The sequence below is a fragment of the Rhinichthys klamathensis genome, unplaced genomic scaffold, assembly GCF_029890125.1.
Source record: "Rhinichthys klamathensis goyatoka isolate OS25496 unplaced genomic scaffold, OSU_Roscu_1.1 h1tg000308l_1, whole genome shotgun sequence".
In the NCBI taxonomy this organism is placed as follows: Eukaryota; Metazoa; Chordata; class Actinopteri; order Cypriniformes; family Leuciscidae; genus Rhinichthys; species Rhinichthys klamathensis.
In genome coordinates this window covers 701,484-724,108 of record NW_026606826.1, presented here as the reverse complement: position 1 = coordinate 724,108, position 22,625 = coordinate 701,484, and the positions used below count along the sequence as shown (strand labels likewise).

At 37.6% G+C, this 22,625-nt stretch overlaps 3 protein-coding genes across 4 annotated transcripts; all 3 read left to right on the top strand.

Moving 5' to 3' along the window:
* Positions 1 to 528: 528 nt before the first annotated feature.
* LOC130104346 (uncharacterized) lies at positions 529 to 1,935 on the top strand. Its single transcript, XM_056270812.1, has 2 exons — positions 529 to 1,294; positions 1,800 to 1,935. Exons 1-2 carry the CDS (start codon positions 656 to 658, stop codon positions 1,872 to 1,874), a joined length of 714 nt encoding a protein of 237 aa, XP_056126787.1. The 5' UTR covers positions 529 to 655; the 3' UTR covers positions 1,875 to 1,935.
* Positions 1,936 to 3,052: 1,117 nt separating this feature from the next.
* mgat1a (alpha-1,3-mannosyl-glycoprotein 2-beta-N-acetylglucosaminyltransferase a) lies at positions 3,053 to 7,706 on the top strand. Of its 2 annotated transcripts, none has more exons than XM_056270803.1 (3): positions 3,053 to 3,296; positions 4,516 to 5,457; positions 6,387 to 7,706. In XM_056270803.1, the coding sequence occupies exons 2-3, from the start codon at positions 4,804 to 4,806 to the stop codon at positions 7,083 to 7,085; spliced, it is 1,353 nt and encodes a 450-aa protein (XP_056126778.1). In that variant the 5' UTR covers positions 3,053 to 3,296; positions 4,516 to 4,803; the 3' UTR covers positions 7,086 to 7,706. The 2 variants fall into 2 exon arrangements, with proteins under 2 accessions (XP_056126778.1, XP_056126780.1); XM_056270805.1 differs by lacking the exon at positions 3,053 to 3,296 and adding an exon at positions 3,357 to 3,425.
* A 206-nt stretch (positions 7,707 to 7,912) lies between these two features.
* Positions 7,913 to 19,675, top strand: sh3bp5la (SH3-binding domain protein 5-like, a). Its single transcript, XM_056270806.1, has 6 exons — positions 7,913 to 8,448; positions 9,106 to 9,168; positions 10,385 to 10,513; positions 10,638 to 10,796; positions 11,214 to 11,387; positions 18,033 to 19,675. The coding sequence occupies exons 1-6, from the start codon at positions 8,221 to 8,223 to the stop codon at positions 18,591 to 18,593; spliced, it is 1,314 nt and encodes a 437-aa protein (XP_056126781.1). The 5' UTR covers positions 7,913 to 8,220; the 3' UTR covers positions 18,594 to 19,675.
* The last annotated feature ends 2,950 nt before the right edge of the window (positions 19,676 to 22,625 follow it).

The following is a 22,625-nucleotide window of genomic DNA, read 5'->3' as shown; positions in this document are numbered from 1 at the left end:
AAATGAAATAAAAAATAGGTATTTGTGATAATTAAACTGTGTATTATTAATGAATATATAAAATATATTGTTTCTGTTTTATAAAATTTAACCAGTGCTAATTCAAATAACATTAATGAATTTGAATGGATGAATAAACAAACATGTTGCCCAATTGTTATTTTTTTATTTGTCTTTATTTATTATATTTTTAATGAACGATTAGTTACCTTTACATCATTAAAAATGGGTGTCTCAACTGTACCATGGTACTGTCTCAACTGTACCACATATGGGTACAGTTGAGACAAAGTTGAGACAAAAAGCACCTTATTTTTATGAGCTAATTGTGGAAAATATAAACTACTTATGAGTAATATTGATTGATAATATCTTAGTCTACAAGCTCATGAAATGTCATGTGGCATATCATGTGGATGTGAAGAACATGTGAAGCATGTGAAGAACACACGATATTGGCCACAGGCAAGTTGATAACCAACACCCCTATCTGACGCAAGCCCTGTATAACGCTTTATAGCCTGGGCATTGAGTCTGTCATTCAAAGTCAGATTCGTGCTCAGGGGTCTCTTAACATCAAAAAGTGATTTTACTGGGAAATATTGATAAGGACTGCATTTCAAAGGATCACAAAAGTCCCAAAAGAAAGTCTGCGATGGCTTCGACACCCTCTGCCTCAGCCCTGTCGGCTGTTCTCCGGTGTCAGGGGAATATCCTCGCCCGAAAACAGGCCAACAAGAAGCGGTCTCCAGCGTCGGTCTACGGGCTCGGAAGGACCGGGGGAGATTCGGTCAGATCTTATTTTCGCTCTCTTTGGGGATTCGTGTTTCACAGGGAGCGAGTGGATATTCCCGGAGTTCTGTCCGTTACAGCGCGGTTTGAAACGTCCTGTTCAGGAAAATCATTTGAATCCAAAGATCAACTGCTCAAAAACTCTACAAAGTTTGACAGCCGAATGGTAATGAAAGCACCCGGTGCAAAGACGAAAGTTATGTCGGACTATGGTTTTGCTTTTAAATCTCAACGCTATAGTGTTTCATCCAAAACCAACCCGGTTCTTCGACTGGATGGCACGCGTTTACGAAAACTAACCTTGGATCATCCACGGACTTTATGTGTTTGTGTAGTTTGCGCTCAGAGTATAAGCACGCTGAACCGCAGTAGTGTGAATGAGTTGTTCCCTCTTGGCTTATTGTGGTCTTTAAAGGATAAACTGATATATTTGACAACTGCAGTGTCAGACAGTGTGCGGACGCAACCTGGAATATGCAGGATGAACCAGCTTCAACCGGATGTAAGTCAACTCTAATGTGGTTTGAAAAGGTCACTCAGTCAAACCTTTTTTACTTATAATTCTATACAGAACAGATGATTATTATATGGCTACTATTATATATTATATACTTTTTATATTATTTTATACTATACTAAATATTTACTTTTTATATGATAGTTTTACAGCATCACTAATACACAAAATAATGGTGACATATTAGGCCATTACATAACTGACCTCAATTTTTTTTGCCCGAAATGTAGAATCAATTCAATTCTAACTTTTAAATAAATCTCCAGATAACACATGATGACATGCTATTCATAATTCAGAATAAAGGAGGATTCTACATAAAATTATTGACTGTTTTGAATGAAGTTGAATGAAGAGGTTGCTGTTGCATAAGCAATATTTTAATGAATTATAGTGGGCTACAAGAGTTTAAGAAATTACTGCTTTTAGCATGCTTTATGCAATGATGGTGGCTATACTATTATAACAATACTATCTTCTTCTTTTGTAGTGTGATAAGTTGAGTGGGTGTGTCAAATGCACCTCTGAACATCATGAAGATCAAGGAGCTGAACCTGGGGAATGAGTCTTCTGCTGTAGACCACGACACACACTTCACACAAATGCACTTTCATACCCATGATAGATAGATATGTTCTTTCATGCACTTCAGCTTTGTGGAATATTATGCAGTGTTGTATACAATTTATACATTTGCCACTGTTTTTGCACCATACTTTTCCCCTTTCCCTGAGCAGCCTTTATGATCAGGTACCTGATGCTGTCAACTTGGATGTTTAAGTCATTTAAACTTAAATTACATTAAACTGACTTGAATAAGTTGACTCTTGTATAACCTATATATTTTTTTATATTACTTAACTTATTTTGGTGAGTTAAAGCAATGTAAAAACATATGTTGTCATAACTTATTGATCATATAATTTTCTACAGTGTGCATGTTTGACTTTGTGTCTATTAATAAATAGGCCACTTGTTATTGTGCTGATATTAATTAAAATAGTATTTTTGCTCCTGTGATTTTTTTCCGGAAGGATGATTGTGAGACTGTGCTGACAACATTGCAGCAAACTTTATTTATAAGAGTCACAGCATGCTTTTAAAATATGGACTATTAAGTTAGTTATTTTTAAAACGAAAGTTAATTATTAAGAAACAAGTAGTCTCAGACTCCATTCTCTCTTGAAACAAGACCACGGAATTCACCTTTTGCCCAATACATTTCCAAATTATATTTGCAATGCATATTAATATGAGTTCCATTTGTATGTCATTAATCAATCCTTTAACAATGCAATTTTTTGTATACAAATACTAGGGTACACTAGACAAAATGAATGTGGTTCAACAGGGGAGTTGCTTCTATTATCTTCTTGACTTTACAGGTCAACTCCATATCACATGCACATGTGATATAGGTTTACAGTGACTGTGGGACGATTTACAAAATTCACAAGTACCGATTTATGTCGGGCACATATGCTTTTCTAATTGAGGAGGCCACCTGTTTTCCAACTCTGGTTGCTCTTGTAATAAGATCCCCAGTCACCAGAGACACTGCTAATAAATTTCGCGGGATCAGCATAAAAACCATGACGCCTTATACAGCCACGTATCCAGAGGTCAAAACCTTTTCTCTAACCTTTCACCTTTCATGGACACAAAGGAAATGCGTTTTATGTACACGTATCTCCTCAATAAAGGTAAACACAGGCGGGGGAGGGACTTCCTAAAAATGACGCCACCCGGAAGTCAAGTCAAGAACTCTATTACATTCTTGAGCGAAGCTTGAAGGGTAGCGTATACGCGAAGGAAGTTTACTGCTCTTCAAATTAAGGATTATTCAACGTCTAATCCACACCAGATTCAAATAAATGACTTGGATTAGTTGAAATTGGACATAATCTTTGAAGCGACGGAAATATGAGTGTACAGGCAGATAAGGAAGACGGGAAACATGACAGAGTATGAGTGCGCGTTGACTCGTGTAAGTCAGATATGTTTGCATTTTTTACGCATCATTGTGTTGCTTAAACTCATCTCTCATGGGTGATAAACAGGTTGGTTTAGTTACTGTTAGGCGGTTGTGGTTGAGGGAGTTCTGGATGAGCTACAGGTGAGATTATTGATCGACAGACGAGCCTGCTGTTCCGTTACCATATTTGCACATACTACTAACGTATAGCCTACAATGTGAAGGTACATTTCAAAATAAATTTTCAACCAATAACAGTGACTAATTAAACAATAACTTTAGTGCATTTTGAAACGGATCTTAGTATCATTTCAAGGCGTACTGCATAATCATGATACATTCTCATAATGTAGGCTAGTTGACAAATACATAGGTTTAAATTAGCCTACGTAAATGCTCTAACAAGTCAGAATTTATTTTCCATCTTTTTAAATCACACGTTAGCTATTTCATTATTTATTTTAAATTATTTAAATGAAGTAGCAGTCAAATTAATTGCAGTTAAATAACAGATTTTGAAGTACAAATATGTGATGTTGTCTCTCAATTAATATGAAATCATAAAACAGTGTATTATACACAAAATGTTTAAAATAGGATTACACTGCAGGACGGGTCACGGCTTCATATAAAATACCCTAATGGATGGATTATCAGAACAACAATAATTTTTCTCATTTTCATTTAGTTTAACTCGATGTAGTAAAATAACTAAAACCAAAATAAAAACTACATAGACATATCTTAAAACTCACTAATAAAAATGACAAAAACACAAATCACGAAAACCTTAACTAAAATTAAAATGAAAACCGTGTAAATATATGAAAATAGTACAAATTCAAAATATTATGTCATTTGAGATTTCAGTGAATAATGTGTGGAAGGTGAAAATGTACCACGTTGTAAATAAAAACTATGCTACACATAACTGTATAAAAAAAGATACACCCTCTTGACTAAATTAAGTGTTTTGCATTAAATTAAACGTTTTTATGCACACAGAACAAATCCACTCAAATTGTGCACCAGTGAAATGCAAAAGCAGTGGACTTTTTTCCATTCTAATCTGTAGTTTGTAACATTCACACTTGCACGTATGCAAAAGTGATTCAAATGAGAGCTTTCTCAGCTGTTTGCTTGTAAAACTTTGTATTGACAATATATTGATTCAGAACAGTTGCAAACATTACTTGTGACCTTTTCTCTGTTTATCTTGCTTATTTTACAGGCTGTGCTGAAAGTCACTGTGCCACTTTGGACCGTAACACCTATATCGCAATCCTGAAACGTGGAATATGTCTTATTTTCACCTTCTGTTAATTTAATGGTACAAATTTCTTTTACTTTTGTAACAACTGACTGAAAAATATCATGCGAAGCATGTGAAAAAAAAATCAAAGATCTACAAGACTCTTCTTGGCCATCCATCCATCAAACCTTCCTGTTCTAAATGCCCGCTTTATATCTCCATCCATTTCTTCCTTCCTGAATCCTCTGTCCCATCCCGCATCAGGCCATGCTCCCCAAGAGAAGTTCTCTTATTATTTTTGGTGCTTTCATATTTGTAGCTTGGAATGTCATTCTTATATTTGTCTTCATGAGACGCCCTTCCAGTCAAGGGTCTCTGGACAGCCATGGGGAACCTGGTAACACAGGGGACGAAGCCGGAGGAGGCAAGTTCGCATATATAATGAATGAGGTGATGCGCGTAGCCGATGCATTTGAAGCTGAACTTGAATCGCAGAGGAAGATCCTATTGCAAATCCAGAACCAGTGGTCAGTTTGGGAGAACAAAAGCGGTGAGACAGCTGCTAATCAAAATGTAGAACATTCATCTCCGGTGGTCATCCCTATTTTAGTCATTGCCTGTAATCGTGTGACCGTGAAACGCTGTCTTGACAAACTCTTTGAGCACCGACCGTCGGCCGAGCTCTACCCAATCATAGTGAGCCAGGACTGCGGACACGCAGAAACATCTGATGTGATCGCCTCGTATGGCAGTCAGCTGACCCATATCAAACAGCCTGATCTTTCAGATATCTCAGTACCCACACAGCATAAGAAGTTCCAGGGTTACTACAAAATCTCGCGGCATTACCGTTGGGCGCTCAACCAGGTTTTCAACACCTTTTCGTACTCAACGGTTGTCCTTGTGGAGGATGATCTGGAGGTAACTTCCTTTTAATGCATGTTGTTTGTATAAAGTCTGTCATTAAAGGAACAGTTCATCCAAAATTCAAAGATGATACACAAGGGGAATTTTTTTTGAAGACTAATACTTTTTTTTTAACCATGCAATTACAGCGAAAGTAGACTGAATTTTTCAAGCTTCAATAAAACCGTAAAAGTATCTTGAAAATGATTGCTAAGACTCTTGTGCTATATTTTAAATCTTGTGAAGTCATAAATAGCTTTGTATGTGTCTGCACAATTTATTTATGTATGTTTATATATACCTCCAAGTCATATTCACACACACTCGTGTGTGTGTGTGTGTGTATATATATATATATATATATATATATATATATATATATATATATATATATATATATATATATATATACCGGTATATATATAGTAGTCAATATTTGTCCTAAGACAAGAACGGGTATTGTTCAAAATTCATGTATAACTTTGATGAAAGGTTTTGATCCACACACACACACACATATGTGCATTCAGATTTTATTTACTGAACATGTTAATAGCTGTCCTTGGCATATTCATAAGAGAAGCCGCAATGTCTTATTTGTGAATGAATAATTATTTTCAGTCAGATCTTTCAGAGTATCAGTTCACTCTGGAGGAGAAGATTTTCAGTGAATAATTATCTAATATAATATAAAATAAATTTCCAATTGATTCTGACACAAAGCTATTGGTTAACTACAGAAGACTTGGCATTTAGCCGTAGGGACCACATTATAATACTTATTTAGATGCGTTTTGCATCCTTTGTTTTGAAGCTTGAAAGCTTCAGCACAATTTTCAGAATGTCTCCTTTTGTGTATCATTTTGGGGGTGAATTTATTCCTTTAAGAATGTCCCATTCACATTTTATTTTGTTGATGGTATGTTTGTTCTTTTTTTCACCAGGTGTCCTCTGATTTTTTTGAGTACTTCAGATCGCTTCATCCAATTTTAAAATCAGACCCAACTCTGTGGTGCGTGTCTGCCTGGAATGACAATGGCCGGGAAGGATTTGTGGACCCTGGAAAAGCGAGCCTGTTGTACAGGACAGATTTTTTCCCAGGCTTGGGCTGGATGCTCACAAAGGACCTCTGGGCAGAGCTTGAGCCAAAATGGCCAGCTTCATTTTGGGATGACTGGATGCGGCACCCCGATCAACGCAGAGACAGGTCTTGCATCAGGCCAGAAATTTCCAGAACTTTAACATTCGGCAGGAAGGGTGTGAGTTTGGGGCAGTTTTACGACAAGTACCTCCGCTTTATCAAGCTCAATACTGAATTTGTGCCTTTTACAAAAATGGACCTGTCTTATTTAGAAAAGAATAAATATGATGAGAGCTTTGAGAAGGAGGTTTACGGTGCTCCGGTTGTCACCGTGGAAGATTTGCAGAGTGGGAAACTGTCTGGGTCTGGCCCCTTTCGGGTGCAGTATTCTAGTCCTGATCGTTTTAAAACATTGGCTCGCAGTCTTGGCGTAATGGACGACCTGAAGTCAGGAGTCCCACGAGCTGGGTATAGAGGTGCTGTTAGTTTCCTTTTTCGTGGAAAGAGAGTCTATTTAGCTCCACCTGCTGGTTGGAGTCAATATGACCCAAGCTGGAGTTGAGGTGGGCTGTGCCTACCTCACAAGATTTATTTTTTAAGGTACATAAAAATTTACATACAAATAATATAGCATGTTATCTGTTACCATCATTCCCTTCACATCATTCATGAGAGTAATTGTCTTAAAATTCCATTGTGCTGCTTTATGATGGAAAAACTTCCAGAGGGGTTTCAGGATGAAGATAATATGATGCCAAAGACAATAACAGATTAATTGATCACTCAGATTTTTTCCTCAGGTTTCATTATGTGTTTATATAATGTCAACTAGGATTTACGTGAGAACTTTGATTAGTCGCTTCATTAAACTGACAGATTAAACTGAAATCTTATACTGACCAGCTATACATTTGTCACACAAAGAATATTTGTTTAGGAACGGAAAATTAGGGTGAAATATGATAAAAAAAAGTAACGTTTTTTTTTTTTAAATTGTGAATACTGCTCTAAGTGCCTTTAAATATAGGATGTTTTGATTCACTTCTGTGTACTGTCTTTATTATTAAATCATGTGTATGGTTCATTGTGATTGGAATATGTTGAGAAAAAACATGATTATGTTTTGTGTTTTACTTATATACTGGTATTTTTGAGAGGAAAATAAATGTTTTGTTAAATTTAATCTAATGCCTCATTTCTTATAAAAATAAATACAAATGATTATTATTAGCCACACAAAAAAGACTCATTACATACGTAAATGCGCACCTACGCTATTACGTTACACGCATGTTGCATAACGTTGACTACAGTAACCCAGAAAGTCCTAAAATGTTTGGTTTCGCGTTTTCTATTTACCTCACTTGTGTATCTCATTTCGAATTATTGAATGGCGGAACCAGTGCGATGTTAGCCATGGGGTAAATTTGTGATAAATGAATGGACTTTAGACGATTTTTGGTCATGTAATCTCCATATTACCTTTCATGGAACTTGTAAACTCGTCAATCCGGTTTATTTATTTGCTGATAGTCATTTGCAGTAGCGAGAAAGTTAAACTACCATAGAAATGAAGAAAGGCAAAGGCATTTAAAATATAGACAAGGGACGTTACCTCTCTTTTTCGCTTTCGATCTGATAGTTTGCCCCTTGTTAATCGGCAACATTTGATCTCGGATATCTGAAGAGGCCTGTAAATGGATCCAGCGGCTTTGCGTGAAAGTCCTGCGGGTTCAGGAGCAACTTCAGTGGAGGAGAGAGGAGGAAATGAGACGGAGGAGGAGGTGACTGATGACGGCAGAGAAGCTGATGGGGAATCCGAGGAAACAGAGATGGAGAGTAAAGACTGCGAGAGATCAACATGTCCAGATGAACACTCACTGAATGGTAAACAGACCGAGGAGGAACTGGATCCCAGAATACAGGTAAGTTAACGTTACACTGACATGTGAAAGTTCTGATACAACACTGTTCATTGAAGTTATTGATTCATATTTTTTAAAACGTTTTGATCCAAAACCAAGCCGTCCACGAGCAAGCTGTTAAATATCTTGTATTAATTGCAATTAAGTGCAAATTCTTAATTAATTAACAAATATTATTTGTTTAACAGATGTGAAGTTCGTGGACGTTAAGTTATGAATGTATGTAACATTAAATAAAAAAAATTCTTGACATTTCTGTTTATGTGCACTATCAATCAAACATTTAGACAAACATGTTCTTTATTATTTCTATTTTCATTACTATTATGTCATAAAATCACCCGTTATATTATATATTCTTTATATTCCCTTTCCTTCCTAGATTCACCATCACCACTTCGGCCATTATATAATAATAATAATAATAATAATGTTAGTTATTATAAAGTTTTACCAAATGTATTTTAATGAAGTTATTATAATCTAAAAAAATCTTCGGTTTCTGGGTCACCCTTATTTTGTATTGAACCGACTGATCTATATAGAATGATTTAGTATGTCATTATATAGATCAGTGATTGAACCACAAACCTTTAAATCAACACCGAAGATCATTAACCGCTGGGTGACTGTCATCTGTTGTGTTTCTGTGTCTAGGAGGAACTAGAGCGCCTGAATGAGACCAGCGAGGAGATCAACAAGATGGAACTGGAACTCCAAGTATGTGTGCTTTGAAAGGCATAGTTCACCCTAAAAAAAAAAAAAAAGTCATAATTTTGTCTACTCACCCTGGTGTTGTTGTAATGCAGTATACAGTTGTTTTTCGGACAACAAAAGGAGAACATTTACCACTCGTGCTCATCCATATATCGACCAGCATTAAGCTTTAAAAAACAAAACAAGCAAAAGTTTCACAGAATGGTCCCATGCAGCAATGCTGTATATTCCTAGTGTTCTGGGGGTATATGATAAGGTTTGGCAAAAAACAAACCAAAATTGGATGTATTGTTTAATTAAAATCCTGACCTTGGATGGTGGTCTTCAGTGCACGGGTGTTCATGGGACTCTATTACTCACCCAAAAAAACAATCTGTGTACTTTCTTCAATGAGTTGATCATCTCCAGACCGTAACACTGTTTGTCCGATGACAGTCAGAATGTGAACTCGAAGATGTGTGAACGCGATAACTCATTGTTACGAAGAACAAAATGGACTGTATTTCGTGTCGCGTTTTTATTGATCTTGATTTCTCATAAATATGCTTTTTCTGGCCAAGTCAGAGTGAACTGCGGCACTAAAAGCTTTAATCAAGAACGAGTACACTCAGTGTACATGATTATAATCTCAGGTTTCAGATAGACTATACTTGGGATCCATTCGGCAACCTTTCTGCTACTAGCCTAGCTTGATTATTAAACATCAAGCAACACATAGTGTTATTTTAGTATCATTGAGATGTTATAATAGTTTTTATTAATATTCTGAGTTAGGTTTTATTTTTATATTTTGTTTTCATTTTAATGTTAAAGTTTTAGTAATTTTAATGTGCCCTTTTTATAATTTTTGTTATTGTCTTTTTTATATACGTCTATATAGTTTTTATTAATTTTATATCAGTTTTAGTACATCAAGATAAACTAAATGAAAATGGGAAATGTTGCCTTTGCAACTAGCTGAAATAAATAGTTTATCTATTTTTTTATATTTTATTTCAGTTCATATTTATTTTATTTCAAGTAACAAAAATGTTTATTTTATGGTTTTAGTCTTAATTACCTATAACAACCACCCTATATAATGCAGATTATACGATTATGATTTTCTCTCTCTTGGATGCCAAACAAGATTAACAGTAACGATTGATCTTGCTTGATACACACACTTTATTTTATTATTAACTTGTTGTGAATGGTATGTGTCTATTTTTGTTGTCAGGAGTCTCGGTCCAGCCACAGGAGGATAATGAGTGAATCTGTGCTTAAACTCAAGGCGAAAAGTTCAGAACTGGGGTCCTGCATCGAGAAGGCCAGGCCTTACTATGAGGCACGCAGGAAAGCAAAGGAGGTAGCCGGGCACACACTCTCTGTTTAGCCTTCTGGAAAAGGCCTGTGTTCAAAAAAGGGTATCCTCACAACCTTCACCTGATATTGTCTCTTCAATACAATATGATTGGTTTCACTCTTTTTAGGCCCAGCAGGAGACCCAGAAAGCCGCGCTCAGCTTTGAGAGAGCGGTGTCCATGCACTCGGCTGCTCGAGAGATGGTCCATGTGGCTGAACAGGGCCTCACTGCAGTCAAGACGCTGGATCCAACCTGGCAAGAGATGTTGAATCATGCTACCTCAAAGGTATCCCACTTTCCCTCAGCTTCTCTTATCAAGTGGTGTCAAGCAGTTAAGTCTCTAACCTTGAACTTTGAGCGCGTTTTCTTACTGAGCCGACTTGACAGAATCATGTATCATAATAGCATTCTGCATAGTTTTGCAAGTACATAGTGTGTGTGTGTGTATAATATATATATATATATATAATGTAAATTAATGTGCATGCATACATGTGTGTGTGTGTATATATGTTTGTGTGTGGTTTGTTGTAATTTTCATGCCTTAAAAATAACGAGCATGTGCTCATTGCACAAACAAAAGCCTGTTTATGTACATAACAATATGTTACAAATGCACAATTAACCCCCCATATTACCCATAGAATCTGCAAGTACAAAGAGAACAAGGTCCAGTTCAAAAAACTTTTTCTGGGGTGTCCAGGTGAACGAGGCGGAGGAGGACCGCATGACGAGTGAACGCGAGCACATGCGTGTCACCCAGCTGTGTCAGGAGGCCGAAGCCCGCGTGCAGGAGCTGCAGAAGTCACTGAAGAGATCCATCATGAAGTCCAAGTCTTACTTCGAGCTTAAGGCTCAGTTCAATGACATTCTGGAGGTGTGTTGCGATCTCATTACAGTTGTACAGTGGGCTCCACAAATATCGGCAGCCTTGGTAAATATGAGCAAAACTGACTGTGAAAACTTATTTTTGCAATTTATCCTCTTAGTTTTTCATTCAAGATATTCACAAAAATCTAAGCTTTAATTAAAGCCAAACAAATGTAAGAAAGAAATTCTTTTCATAAAACATCCCCCCCCCTGCAATATATGTACAATTAGCGGCACCCAATCATTTAATACTTTGTGCAACCTCTCTTTGCCAAGATGACAGCGATGGATCTTCTCTTATAATGTTTATTTTATTTTATTTTAGTTTAGTTTATTGAAGTTGCATCTCATATCATATTTACATACAATGCAAGAGCAAAAATCTTAGGTCTCCCCCCTCCTGACCAGCAGCACCTATATCCATATTCATTCACACACACACACACACACACACACACACACACACACACACACACACACACACACACACACACACACACACACACACACACACACACACACACACACACACACACACACACACACACACACACACACACTCTCTCCAACAACAACAATACATTTAAAACTGCTGACAATGATTAAAATACAGTACATTACTGTGATAAGTAAGGTCTATCTACTGTTAAGAAGCCTAATAGCTTGGTGAAAAAATGAGTCTCTAAGTCTGCAAGTTTTTGCTTTCAGACTGCAGTAGCGCTTGCCAGAGGGAAGCCGCTGGAAAAGGTTGTTGTTAGGGTGGCTGGGGTCCTTGACAATCCTTTGGGCCTTCTTCTTGCATCTCTCCTGATACAGGTCTTCTATAGGAACAAGCTCACAGCCGCATATTTTCTGAGCAGTTTTAACCACTCTTTGTATTGCTCTGCGGCTGTTTGTAGTGCAGTTGCCATACCAGGAGGTATGGCCCCTGTGAGGACACTCTCAATTGTGCCCCGATAGAAGGCACAGAGAACATTGGGGCCCATGCCAAATTTCCTCAGACGCCTAAGGTGGAACAGGCGTTGCTGGGCCTTCCCCACTATTCCTGTAGTGTGTAGGTCCCAGCTGAGCTTATTGGTGATGTTGATCCCAAGGAACTTAAAAGTGCTCACCCTTTCCACAGCATTCCCCTGAATCATCGAAGGAGTCAGTTTAGCTCTCCTCTTCTTCCTGAAGTCCACCACCAGCTCTTTCATTTTTGCCACATTTAGGGACAAATTGTTATCCTGACACCATTGTACCAGATTTTCCACTTCCTCCCTGTATATCAACTCGTTATCACCTCTAATCAGGCCCACTACCGTGGTGTCATCAGCGTACTTGATAATGAGGTTTGACGAGTGTAATGGTGTGCAATCATATGTGTACAGTGAGTAAAGAAGAGGACTAAGCACACAGCCTTGGGGCGCTCCGGTACTCACGGTTAGAGGAGCGGAGGTGATGGACCCCATCCTAACCACCTGACGGCGGTTACTCAGGAAGTCCAGGATGAGATTGCAGAGGTCTGAGTTTTGTGACCAGTCTAGAGGGGATTATTGTATTAAATCCCGAACTATAGTCAATAAAAAGTATTCTGACATAAGAGTTTTCATTTTCCAGGTGCGTGAGTGTGTTGTGGAGTACTGTGGATATAGCATCCGGATCTATTTTCTCAATAGGCAAACTGATGGTGATCCAAAGTTTTTGGGACAAGAGTGCTGATGTAATCTCTTTTTAGCCGTTCAAAGCATATGCTCACTATCGGAGTGAGGGCAACAGTCCGCCAATCATTTAGACACATGATTTTGATCATCTTGGGAATTGGCACTGTTGCAGAGGATTTAAAGCAAGAGGGAAATACAGAGAGAGACAGACAACGGTTGGAAATGTCCACAAACACGCCTGCAAGTTGTGATGCGCAAGTTCTAATCACCCGGCCAGGAATCCCATCCGGCCCAGCTGCTTTTCGGATGTTCACTCGTTCAAACACACGTCGCACATCATCCTCTGTGATGTAGAATGTCCTTGGTGTGTTATTGGGAGTGTTTGCACTGCTGGCAGGACTACTCTGGGGGGTCGGTTTGGTGGTTTCAAACCGGGCAAAAAAATGATTCAGCTCATCTGTCAGTGTAGGCAAGACATTAGTTGTACATCTAGGTCTTGCCTTGAGGTCCGATATGGAATGTACAGGTCCTTCTCAAAAAATTAGCATATTGTGATAGTTTATTATTTTCCATAATGTAATGATAAAAATTAAACTTTCATATATTTTAGATTCATTGCACACCAACTGAAATATTTCAGGTCTTTTATTGTTTTAATACTGATGATTTTGGCATACAGCTCATGAAAACCCCAAATTCCTGTCTAAAAAAATTAGCATATTTCATCCGACCAATAAAAGAAGTGTTTTTAATACAAAAAAAAAAAGTCAACCTTCAAATAATTATGTTCAGTTATGCACTCAATAGTCAATACTTGGTCGGGAATCCTTTTGCAGAAATGACTGCTTCAATGCGGCGTGGCATGGAGGCAATCAGCCTGTGGCACTGCTGAGGTGTTATGGAGGCCCAGGATGCTTCGATAGCGGCCTTAAGCTCATCCAGAGTGTTGGATCTTGCGTCTCTCAACTTTCTCTTCACAATATCCCACAGATTCTCTATGGGGTTCAGGTCAGGAGAGTTGGCAGGCCAATTGAGCACAGTAATACCATGGTCAGTAAACCATTTACCAGTGGTTTTGGCACTGTGAGCAGGTGCCAGGTCGTGCTGAAAAATGAAATATTCATCTCCAAAAAGCTTTTTAGCAGATGGAAGCATGAAGTGCTCCAAAATCTCCTGATAGCTAGCTGCATTGACCCTGCCCTTGATAAAACACAGTGGACCAACACCAGCAGCTGACATGGCACCAGACAATCACTGACTGTGGGTACTTGACACTGGACTTCAGGCATTTTGGCATTTCCTTCTCCCCAGTCTTCCTCCAGACTCTGGCACCTTGATTTCCGAATGACATGCAAAACTGAGCAACAGTCCAGTGCTGCTTCTCTGTAGCCCAGGTCAAGCGCTTCTGCCGCTGTTTCTGGTTCAAAAGTGGCTTGACCTGGGGAATGCGGCACCTGTAACCCAATTTCCTGCACACGCCTGTGCACGGTGGCTCTGGATGTTTCTACTCCAGACTCAGTCCACTGCTTCGGCCGGTCCCCTAAGGTCTGGAATCGGTTCTTCTCCACAATCTTCCTCAGGGTCCGGTCACCTCTTCTCGTTGTGCAGCGTTTTTTGCCACACTTTTTCCTTCAAACAGACTTCCCACTGAGGTGCCTTGATACAGCACTCTGGGAACAGCCTATTTGTTCAGAAATTTCTTTCTGTCTTACCCTCTTGCTTGAGGGTGTCAATGATGGCCTTCTGGACAGCAGGCAGATCGGCAGTCTTACCCATTATTGCGGTTTTGAGTAATGAAACAGGCTGGGAGTTTTTAAAAGGCTCAGGAATCTTTTGCAGGTGTTTAGAGTTAATTAGTTGATTTAGATGATTAGGTTAATAGCTCGTTTAGAGACCCTTTTCATGATATGCTAATTTTTTTAAACAGGAATTTTGGGTTTTCATGAGCTGTATGCCAAAATCATCAGTATTAAAACAATAAAAGACCTGAAATATTTCAGTTGGTGTGCAATGAATCTAAAATATATGAAAGTTTAATTTTTCTCATTACATTATGGAAAATAATGAACTTTATCACAATATGCTAATTTTTTTAGAAGGACCTGTATACCCTGCGTGAATCGGTTTCACTCAGCTGTTTCTAAATTTTTTCCTTATATTGCCCTTTTGCCAGCTTAATTGCCTTTCGGAGATTGTATTGAGCTATTTTCTTCTCCTCCTAGTTCCCAGAAGAAAAGGCTTTGTCTCTTGCAGTGAGAGCTAGTCTTACAGAGTGATCAAGCCATGCTTTTTGATTGGGAAAAACACAGACTGATTGCATAGGGACAATGTCTTTAAAACACTTCAGTATAAAACGCATCACTATGTCAACATATTCATGAATATCAGCAGTGGCCTCCCAAAACGCCTCCCAATCCACAGTCTCAAAACAGTCCTGGAGCTCAGCATCCGTTTGGTCGGACCAACTGGAGATTGACCTCATGGTGGGCGCTGTCTGCTTTAACTTATGCTTATAGTCTGGCAGCAGCAAAATAGAGGCGTGGTCTGACTTCCCGAACGATGGCCGGAGGAGGGGTTTGTAAGCATTGCGGAAGGGAGAATAGCAGTGATCTAAAGTTTTACTGCCGCGAGTTTTGAAATGAATATGCTGCTGCAAATATTTCGGCAGTACCTTGCTCAAAGAAGCTTGGTTAAAATCTCCAAGCAGTATGGAAGCTGCCTCCGGATATTTATCTTCAACGTTAGCGATGGAGTTATACACTTCTCTCAGTGCGCTCTCCGTGTTTGCCTGTGGTGGAATATAGACTGCTGTTAAAACGACGGCCGTAAACTCCCACGGCAGCCAGAATGGTCTACACAGCAGCATTACGTATTCCACGTCAGGTGAGCAAAATTGCTTTATGGGATGTATACTGTCCGGATTACACCACGCATTGCTGGTAAGGAAACAGACTCCACCGCCTTTCTTCTTCCCAGAGAGGTCTGCTGATCTGTCCGCCCGAAACACGGAGAAGCCATGAGGGTAACTGCGTGATCGGGCACGCTCTGTGAAAGCCAGGTTTCTGTTAGGCCAGGGGTAGGCAAGTTCGGTCCTAGAGAGCCGCTGTCCTGCAGAATTTAGTTCCAACCCTAATCAAACACACCTGAACAAGCTAATCAATGTCTTCAGGATTACTAAGGCTGTAGGCAGGAGAGGTTTTCTTGGACCGAACTTGCCTACCCCTGTGTTAGGCAAATAACATTACAGTCTCTTGTCTCACGTTGAAAGGATGTTCTAGCCCAGAGTTCACTCAGCTTATTATCCAGAGACTGAACGTTTGCCAGCAGTATACTGGGGAGTGGAGGTCAGGTTGCTCGCCGCCTAAGTCTCACAAGTATCCCGGTTCTGCGTCCTCTCTTCCGGTGTTTGTTGCGTCTTTGCCTTGGTCTCGCCGCTGAGTTGGTATATGGGTATTCCTCTGTTAATGCGACCAGTGGGTCAATATGAATATACTCCGAAATGGGGCGGTTGATCGTTGAGTCTCGAATTTCTAATAAAGTGTCTCTGTCATAAGCTAGCAGGCTAACAACTTTACGTTAAGCAAAAATATAATAAAATAACTAAGAAACTGCGTGGTCGTGGAGGCGCGAGAGACACGGCAGCCACACTCGGCGCCACGTTCCATGTACATATGCTTTGTAAATGCGCAATAAGGTTGATAAACATACGCAAGAGATCTGAAAGCATTCCTCCATACAGAATCTCTCCAGATCCTTCAGATTCAGAGGTCCATGCTCGTGGACTCTTTTCTTCAGCTCATCCAACAGGTTTTTATGGGGTTTGAGTCAGGGGACTGCTATGCTATGATGCACATCAACTTAACTTTACTGTTCTTTGCTATCATCAAACTTGGAGAGGAGAAAATCTAGTCTACCTGATTGCTGTTCCCTCAATTCATTCTCATGGTGTTTTTTCTCTCTCTTTTCGTGAGCAGAAGGATCGTTCCGCTTAATTTTCTCATCGAGGTTGTAAACTTTGACACGCTTTGACACGAGGGGGAGGGGGGGCCTTGAGTAATTTGCGGGGCCATACGCAACTTGCATAATGTGCGTATAGGGATGATCGGCTCTGTTTACTCGTTAGAATTTGTAGGGGTGCCAATAATTGTGGTATAAATATTTTGGAGAAAAAACATTTAATTTATCCCACATTTATATTTTGTGTATATTAACTTTAATTAAAGCTTAGATTTTTGTGAATGATTTGAATGAAAGACCTAGAGGAAAAATGGAAAAAACAAACTTTCATAGTGAGTTTTGCTCATATTTACCAAGGATGCCAATATTTGTGTTGCCCACTGTATGGTGTCGGTGTTGAAAAATATGGCCATGCCTAGTCAAATTTAATGAATAGATTAACCAAAAATGAAAATCCGGTCATCATTTACTCGCCTTTATGTCCTTCCAAACCCATATTATTATTATTATTATTATTTATTTTTTTATTATTATTATTTTTTATATACATAAATGACTTTTTGTGCAATATTCCAAAACTTCTGAATTCCTAAAATAGCTTTTTATTTTTATTTTTTATTCTATTTTATTGTAATGTTATTCATATTTTTAGTCATTTCGTTATGTGCTTTTGTCATTAATAATATTGCTATTTGGGTTTAATTTATTTTAATTTCAGTTTTAGTTAGTTTATATTTATTTTATTATTTTATTTAGTTTATTGTTTATTGCCAAGGCAACTCTAATTTTCATTTAGTTTCAGTTTTTAAGCTAATAATTATATTTAACTTTTTTATTTCAGCTTTATTTCAAAAAACAGAAATGTTTTCAATAGTTTTAGCTAATGATTATAACCAAATATATATATATATATATATATATATAACCCCATAGCTCAACAATTTTTATTTACCGGTAGATTAATATGGTCTATGGTTGATTGATTAAGATTTACTATTCACCATTCACAGTAAAAATATGTGAACTGAACATAGTCAAAAATGTTTTTGTAGGAGCACAAGTCAAAAATTTTTGAGTTAGAGGATCATATTTCCAAAGCCAAGTCGAATTACTCCAACACCTTGCGCCACCTGGAACAAATCAGCGAAGAGATTCATGCCCAGAGGGAGCAGGAGCGAACAAAGGACGGACCAATCAAAACGTGCGGTGGGCGGAGCCCTCCTGTAGGAGCAGAGGCCATCAGCAGCACGGGTACCGAAGGCGGAGCTTGTGGAGGCTACCCGAGACCAAGCGATTGGTCGGATGGGAAAGAAGGCGTGACTAATACCAGAGAGTGGGTGGAGACACATCAAAACTCCAGGTGGGTGGACATGGGAAGAGCTGAGGTGACCAGATCTGGTTCAGACTCTCTTTCCATCGTCAGCTTCCAGACCATCATCTCCGATCTTGGAAAGTATGACTCAGTCGAACACCTCGGTCGTCTCAGCAGCAACGTCAGTCTCTCAGGGGAGGAGGGGGAGAGAGACGGGATGGAGAACGGTAAAAAATGTCCAAAAAATTTAGACATTTCAGAGGAGTTTATCAAACAACACATGAGAAGTGTCAGTTTATGAGAGCATCCATGAATTATGTTTTCCTTACACGAGGAGCTTGTTTCTTGACTGACAGAGCAACTCTTAATTATTATTTATTGTTGAGCCTTTTTATCAGTACTTGAAAAGGAGAAAGACAAAAGAGAATGATGATGATAATAATAATTATTTTAACTTATTTTTTTACCCAACCATCACATGAGAAGTTTGTCCTGTTTGAGTATCTCAAATAAAGTGGTAAAAGACTGACAATATTTGCAAGGCTAGTAACCCTGCTATTCAACTTAATTATAAAATACAACAAATATATTTTTTCATCCTATTAAGCACCTAATATTTTTCTATGCAAATGTATAAAACCGTGTCTTATACACACGCTCTTATTATTATAGTCTCTATAGCTGACATGATGATAAAATTAGGCTTATCGGATTTTACGGACCGCTGATGAACTTTAGTTCACTTACTGACATAATCACTCTTTAAAGGTAAAATGCCATTAATCATTAGCTAATGCTAGGCTCTAAAATGTCACTGATTTTTTTTTCTTAAGTTATTTTAAAATGGATTTTCTTTTTATTTGAATATATTAGTCCCATGCTGACTTAGAAATAGTGGTTTACAAAAAGTGCTTTGTGCCCCAGTGACATAATGTACTGACAGACTGCAATATATTTTCCAATCAAATCCTATAGTTCTTAATGCACGCATGAGGTTTGGTTTATGTTCGTCTCATTTGCATTAAGTGCTCTTCGGCCTTTTTATCAGAAGAAACATTGATTATGACAGAAGTACAGATTTTGTGAAGTTGGAGAAATGAAGTGAAGTCAGTGCAGGGTTTGTAAAACACCGGCTGCTGATCATTTTGATGTTTTGCTGTTTTTAAGACAATCACTTTTCTATATTTCAGAATTTATTTTCCGTTTAATGAATTTCAAGTGTCTTTAAAATGCTGTTTTTCCTGATTATCCGAGAGTCTTTGTTCATTCAGTGTGCTTTATACATCATGGCTATTTTGATATTATGTTTATATTATTGTCTTTAACGTGTTCTGTGTGAAGATGTGCACAGCGGCGATGTCTGATGGAACAATAAATGTATGTGTGAATTTATATTATTTTGGAGATTTTTTTTTAGTTCTATTTTAGTATCTATCTACTTTTTTAAAGGTAAGTCAGAAATTGTGATATTAAGATCATGTGGGCAGAATATATATACATACAGTACCGGTCAAAAGTCCGGAAACATTACAATTATTTAAACAATAAGAGAAACGACAAAATTCTCTTATGTTCACTACGGCTGCATTTATTTAATCAAAAATACAGTAAAAACTGTAGTATTGCAAAATATTACAAATTAAAAGTTTTTTTGTTTTTTTTTTATTACATAAATGCAGCCTTGGTTATAAGCATAAGAGACATCTTTCAAAAACATTAAAAAAAATATATTGTTTTCAAACTTTTGACAGATACTCTACAGTCTGGAGGGTTTAGGTTCAATTAAACAATCCAAATATGAGGAGTACATTATATTGGAACGAAGAATACACTAAACTTGGTTAAGATATTAAAATTACAAAAAATGTTGGCAAGAAAGGCAAACTCCAGCATATAATTAAATATGGGTTTTATTGTATTATGCAAAAAAAATGCATAGAAAAACACAAAGCTCACAGGAAATAAAGCATACATTGACTACAGTGTAATCAGTTATTAATATTTAGTTGGTTCTCCCATGTTTTTGATTACAGCAGTCATTGACTCCCTAAACTTTGCGCATGTGTCGTGATTAACTTCTCTACAATCCTCCAAAAGTTTTTCCCAATGTTAAGATTCCCTGGTGGACCTGCATGACTTATCACAATTCAGGTTTATTATTAAAATCCTGATTTGAATAAACTGCCACCATCAAGGGCAGAGAAGGTGCACAGTCTCTCCTCTGATATGAAAGTGAAGCTCCAGCAGATGACTGAAATAAGACTTTGACTGTAATTTATTCTCTCTGAAGTCATCCTTGTGCTCTTTCTCTGGCAACTTGAACCATCCTGTCAGTTTTTACACTGCACCTTCCTGACTCCTGAGCTGTTTAGATGCTGAAAAAAAAAGAGACGAAAATATTTTTCCTTGCCCTGGTCTGTGTGCAATCTGATTATGACTATTGCCTTTTTACCTTTTCCTCCCTTGTTTTAGAATTATAACATTTTATATATTTTCATAATATATGTTTTGTTTACTGACTAATCTTAAAGGGATAGTTCACCCCAAAATGAAAATTCTGTCAGTAATTACTCACCCTCATGTTGTTCCAACCCCGTAAGACTTTCGTTCATCTTCGGAACACAAGATATTTTTGATTAAATCTGAGAGCTGGATCACTCCTCCATAGGCTTCTTAAGGGATCGAAACTTGCCGGCCTAGAAAAGTTAAAGACATAGTTAAAATAGTCCAAGTGACTACAGTGGCTCAACCTTAAGTTTATCAAGCGACGAGAATACTTTTTGTGCGCAAAAAACAAACAAAAATAACGACTTTATTCAACTATTCATTTGCTTCTCTGTGGGCCTCGAGATAGTTCACCTAGTGAAACTGCGCAACGCTTCTGTGTTGTAGGTCACACGTAGGCTCACTATTGGCCGACGCTGGTCATGTGTGTGATGCGTGTGACGTGTAACAAAAGTTTTTGTTATGCCTTATTTTTTTAGTTTACTCAACTCAAATAGTTGTCACTTAGTACAATTACACATTACAAGTTGACTTAAAATGAAGGCAGCACGAATACCTACTTTTAAAGTTGAAACATATATTTTTTACAGTGTAACAACTGACTGGTTATTTTAATATGAGGATCAAGCTCATTCTGACATCACAACAGAATCAACAAAAACTGTCAAAATGGCAAACAGTTGCTTGTTGGTTCATTAAAAAAAAGTGTATCATATCTGCAGTGAGAAGGTTATTGACATATGGTTCCTTGAAGAACCTTTAACCTTTCCAGTGGAAAAAGGTTCTTCAAATTGTTCTTCACTAAGGAAACCAAAACCAAAATGTTTTGGTTCATAGAAGAGCCAAAAATGTTTCTTCTATGGCGGCAACTATGTGCAAAATCTCTTGGAACGTTTATTTTTAAGAGTGTATTAAGGTCTGTGTGTGAGGTGGTGTTTATGTGTTTTATGATGTGTTCTATAATTATGCATTTTGTTCCAGGATATTTATCATAGAACACATGAGATTATATTAAACAATTTAAAACTTAAGAGAACAATTTGCATAGAACTCTTATAGTTACTTGGTCATCTAAATATAGGTCAACTGACATTTTTAAGGTTAATGGACATTTTTAGTTCATTCATTCATTTAACTTCATTCTGCTAACACCTCATTTTTTACAGTGAAGATCGTCTTGAAAATAGACTCTTTGGAAAGATTCATCTCTTCTCAATTATTTAAGAGCAAAGTATAAATAGACGACTGTGCCCATAATGAATAGCTTAGAGGAACAGAAGACAATCCTGGAGAAAGGGAAAACTAATATAAAATTTATATCTAACTGTATGTGCATATATGTTTGCACATACATATTCATCTGCAAAGCTTAGTAAACAAAGGGTTTAAACAGTGTTAAATATTATAAATATTTATTGAAATAGATGGCAAATGTGACTTTAAGAATAAAATTGGGTTCTCTACAGAACAAAATAATCAATGATTTAAAGAGTTTTTTTAAACTTGGTCTTAAAGGGATAGTTCACCCAAAAATGGAAATTCTGTCTTCATTTACTCACCCTCAAGTTGTTCCAAACCTTTATGAGTTTTTCTCCTGCTGAACGACAAAAGAAGATATTGTTCTTTAACCAAACAGTTGATGGGTATTTTCTGTCTTATGCTGAGGAAGTCAATGGGATCAACTGTTTGGTAACCCATATTCTTCAAAAGATCTTCTTTTGTGTTCAGCAGAAGAATGAAACGCAAAGGTTTGCAACAACTTGAGGGTGAGTAAATGATGACAGAATTTTTGGGTGAACTGTCCCTTTAAGAACTTTTTTTCTTTATA

Coding starts and splice junctions, on each gene's coding strand:
- sh3bp5la (XM_056270806.1), top strand. CDS start 8,221: ATGGATCCAGCGGCTTTGCGTGAAAGTCCTGCGGGTTCAGGAGCAACT. Junction 10,514..10,637: donor CACGCAGGAAAGCAAAGGAG/GTAGCCGGGCAC, acceptor CACTCTTTTTAG/GCCCAGCAGGAGACCCAGAA. Junction 11,388..18,032: donor AGTTCAATGACATTCTGGAG/GTGTGTTGCGAT, acceptor ATGTTTTTGTAG/GAGCACAAGTCAAAAATTTT.
- LOC130104346 (XM_056270812.1), top strand. CDS start 656: ATGGCTTCGACACCCTCTGCCTCAGCCCTGTCGGCTGTTCTCCGGTGT. Junction 1,295..1,799: donor TGAACCAGCTTCAACCGGAT/GTAAGTCAACTC, acceptor CTTCTTTTGTAG/TGTGATAAGTTGAGTGGGTG.
- mgat1a (XM_056270803.1), top strand. CDS start 4,804: ATGCTCCCCAAGAGAAGTTCTCTTATTATTTTTGGTGCTTTCATATTT. Junction 5,458..6,386: donor TTGTGGAGGATGATCTGGAG/GTAACTTCCTTT, acceptor TTTTTTCACCAG/GTGTCCTCTGATTTTTTTGA.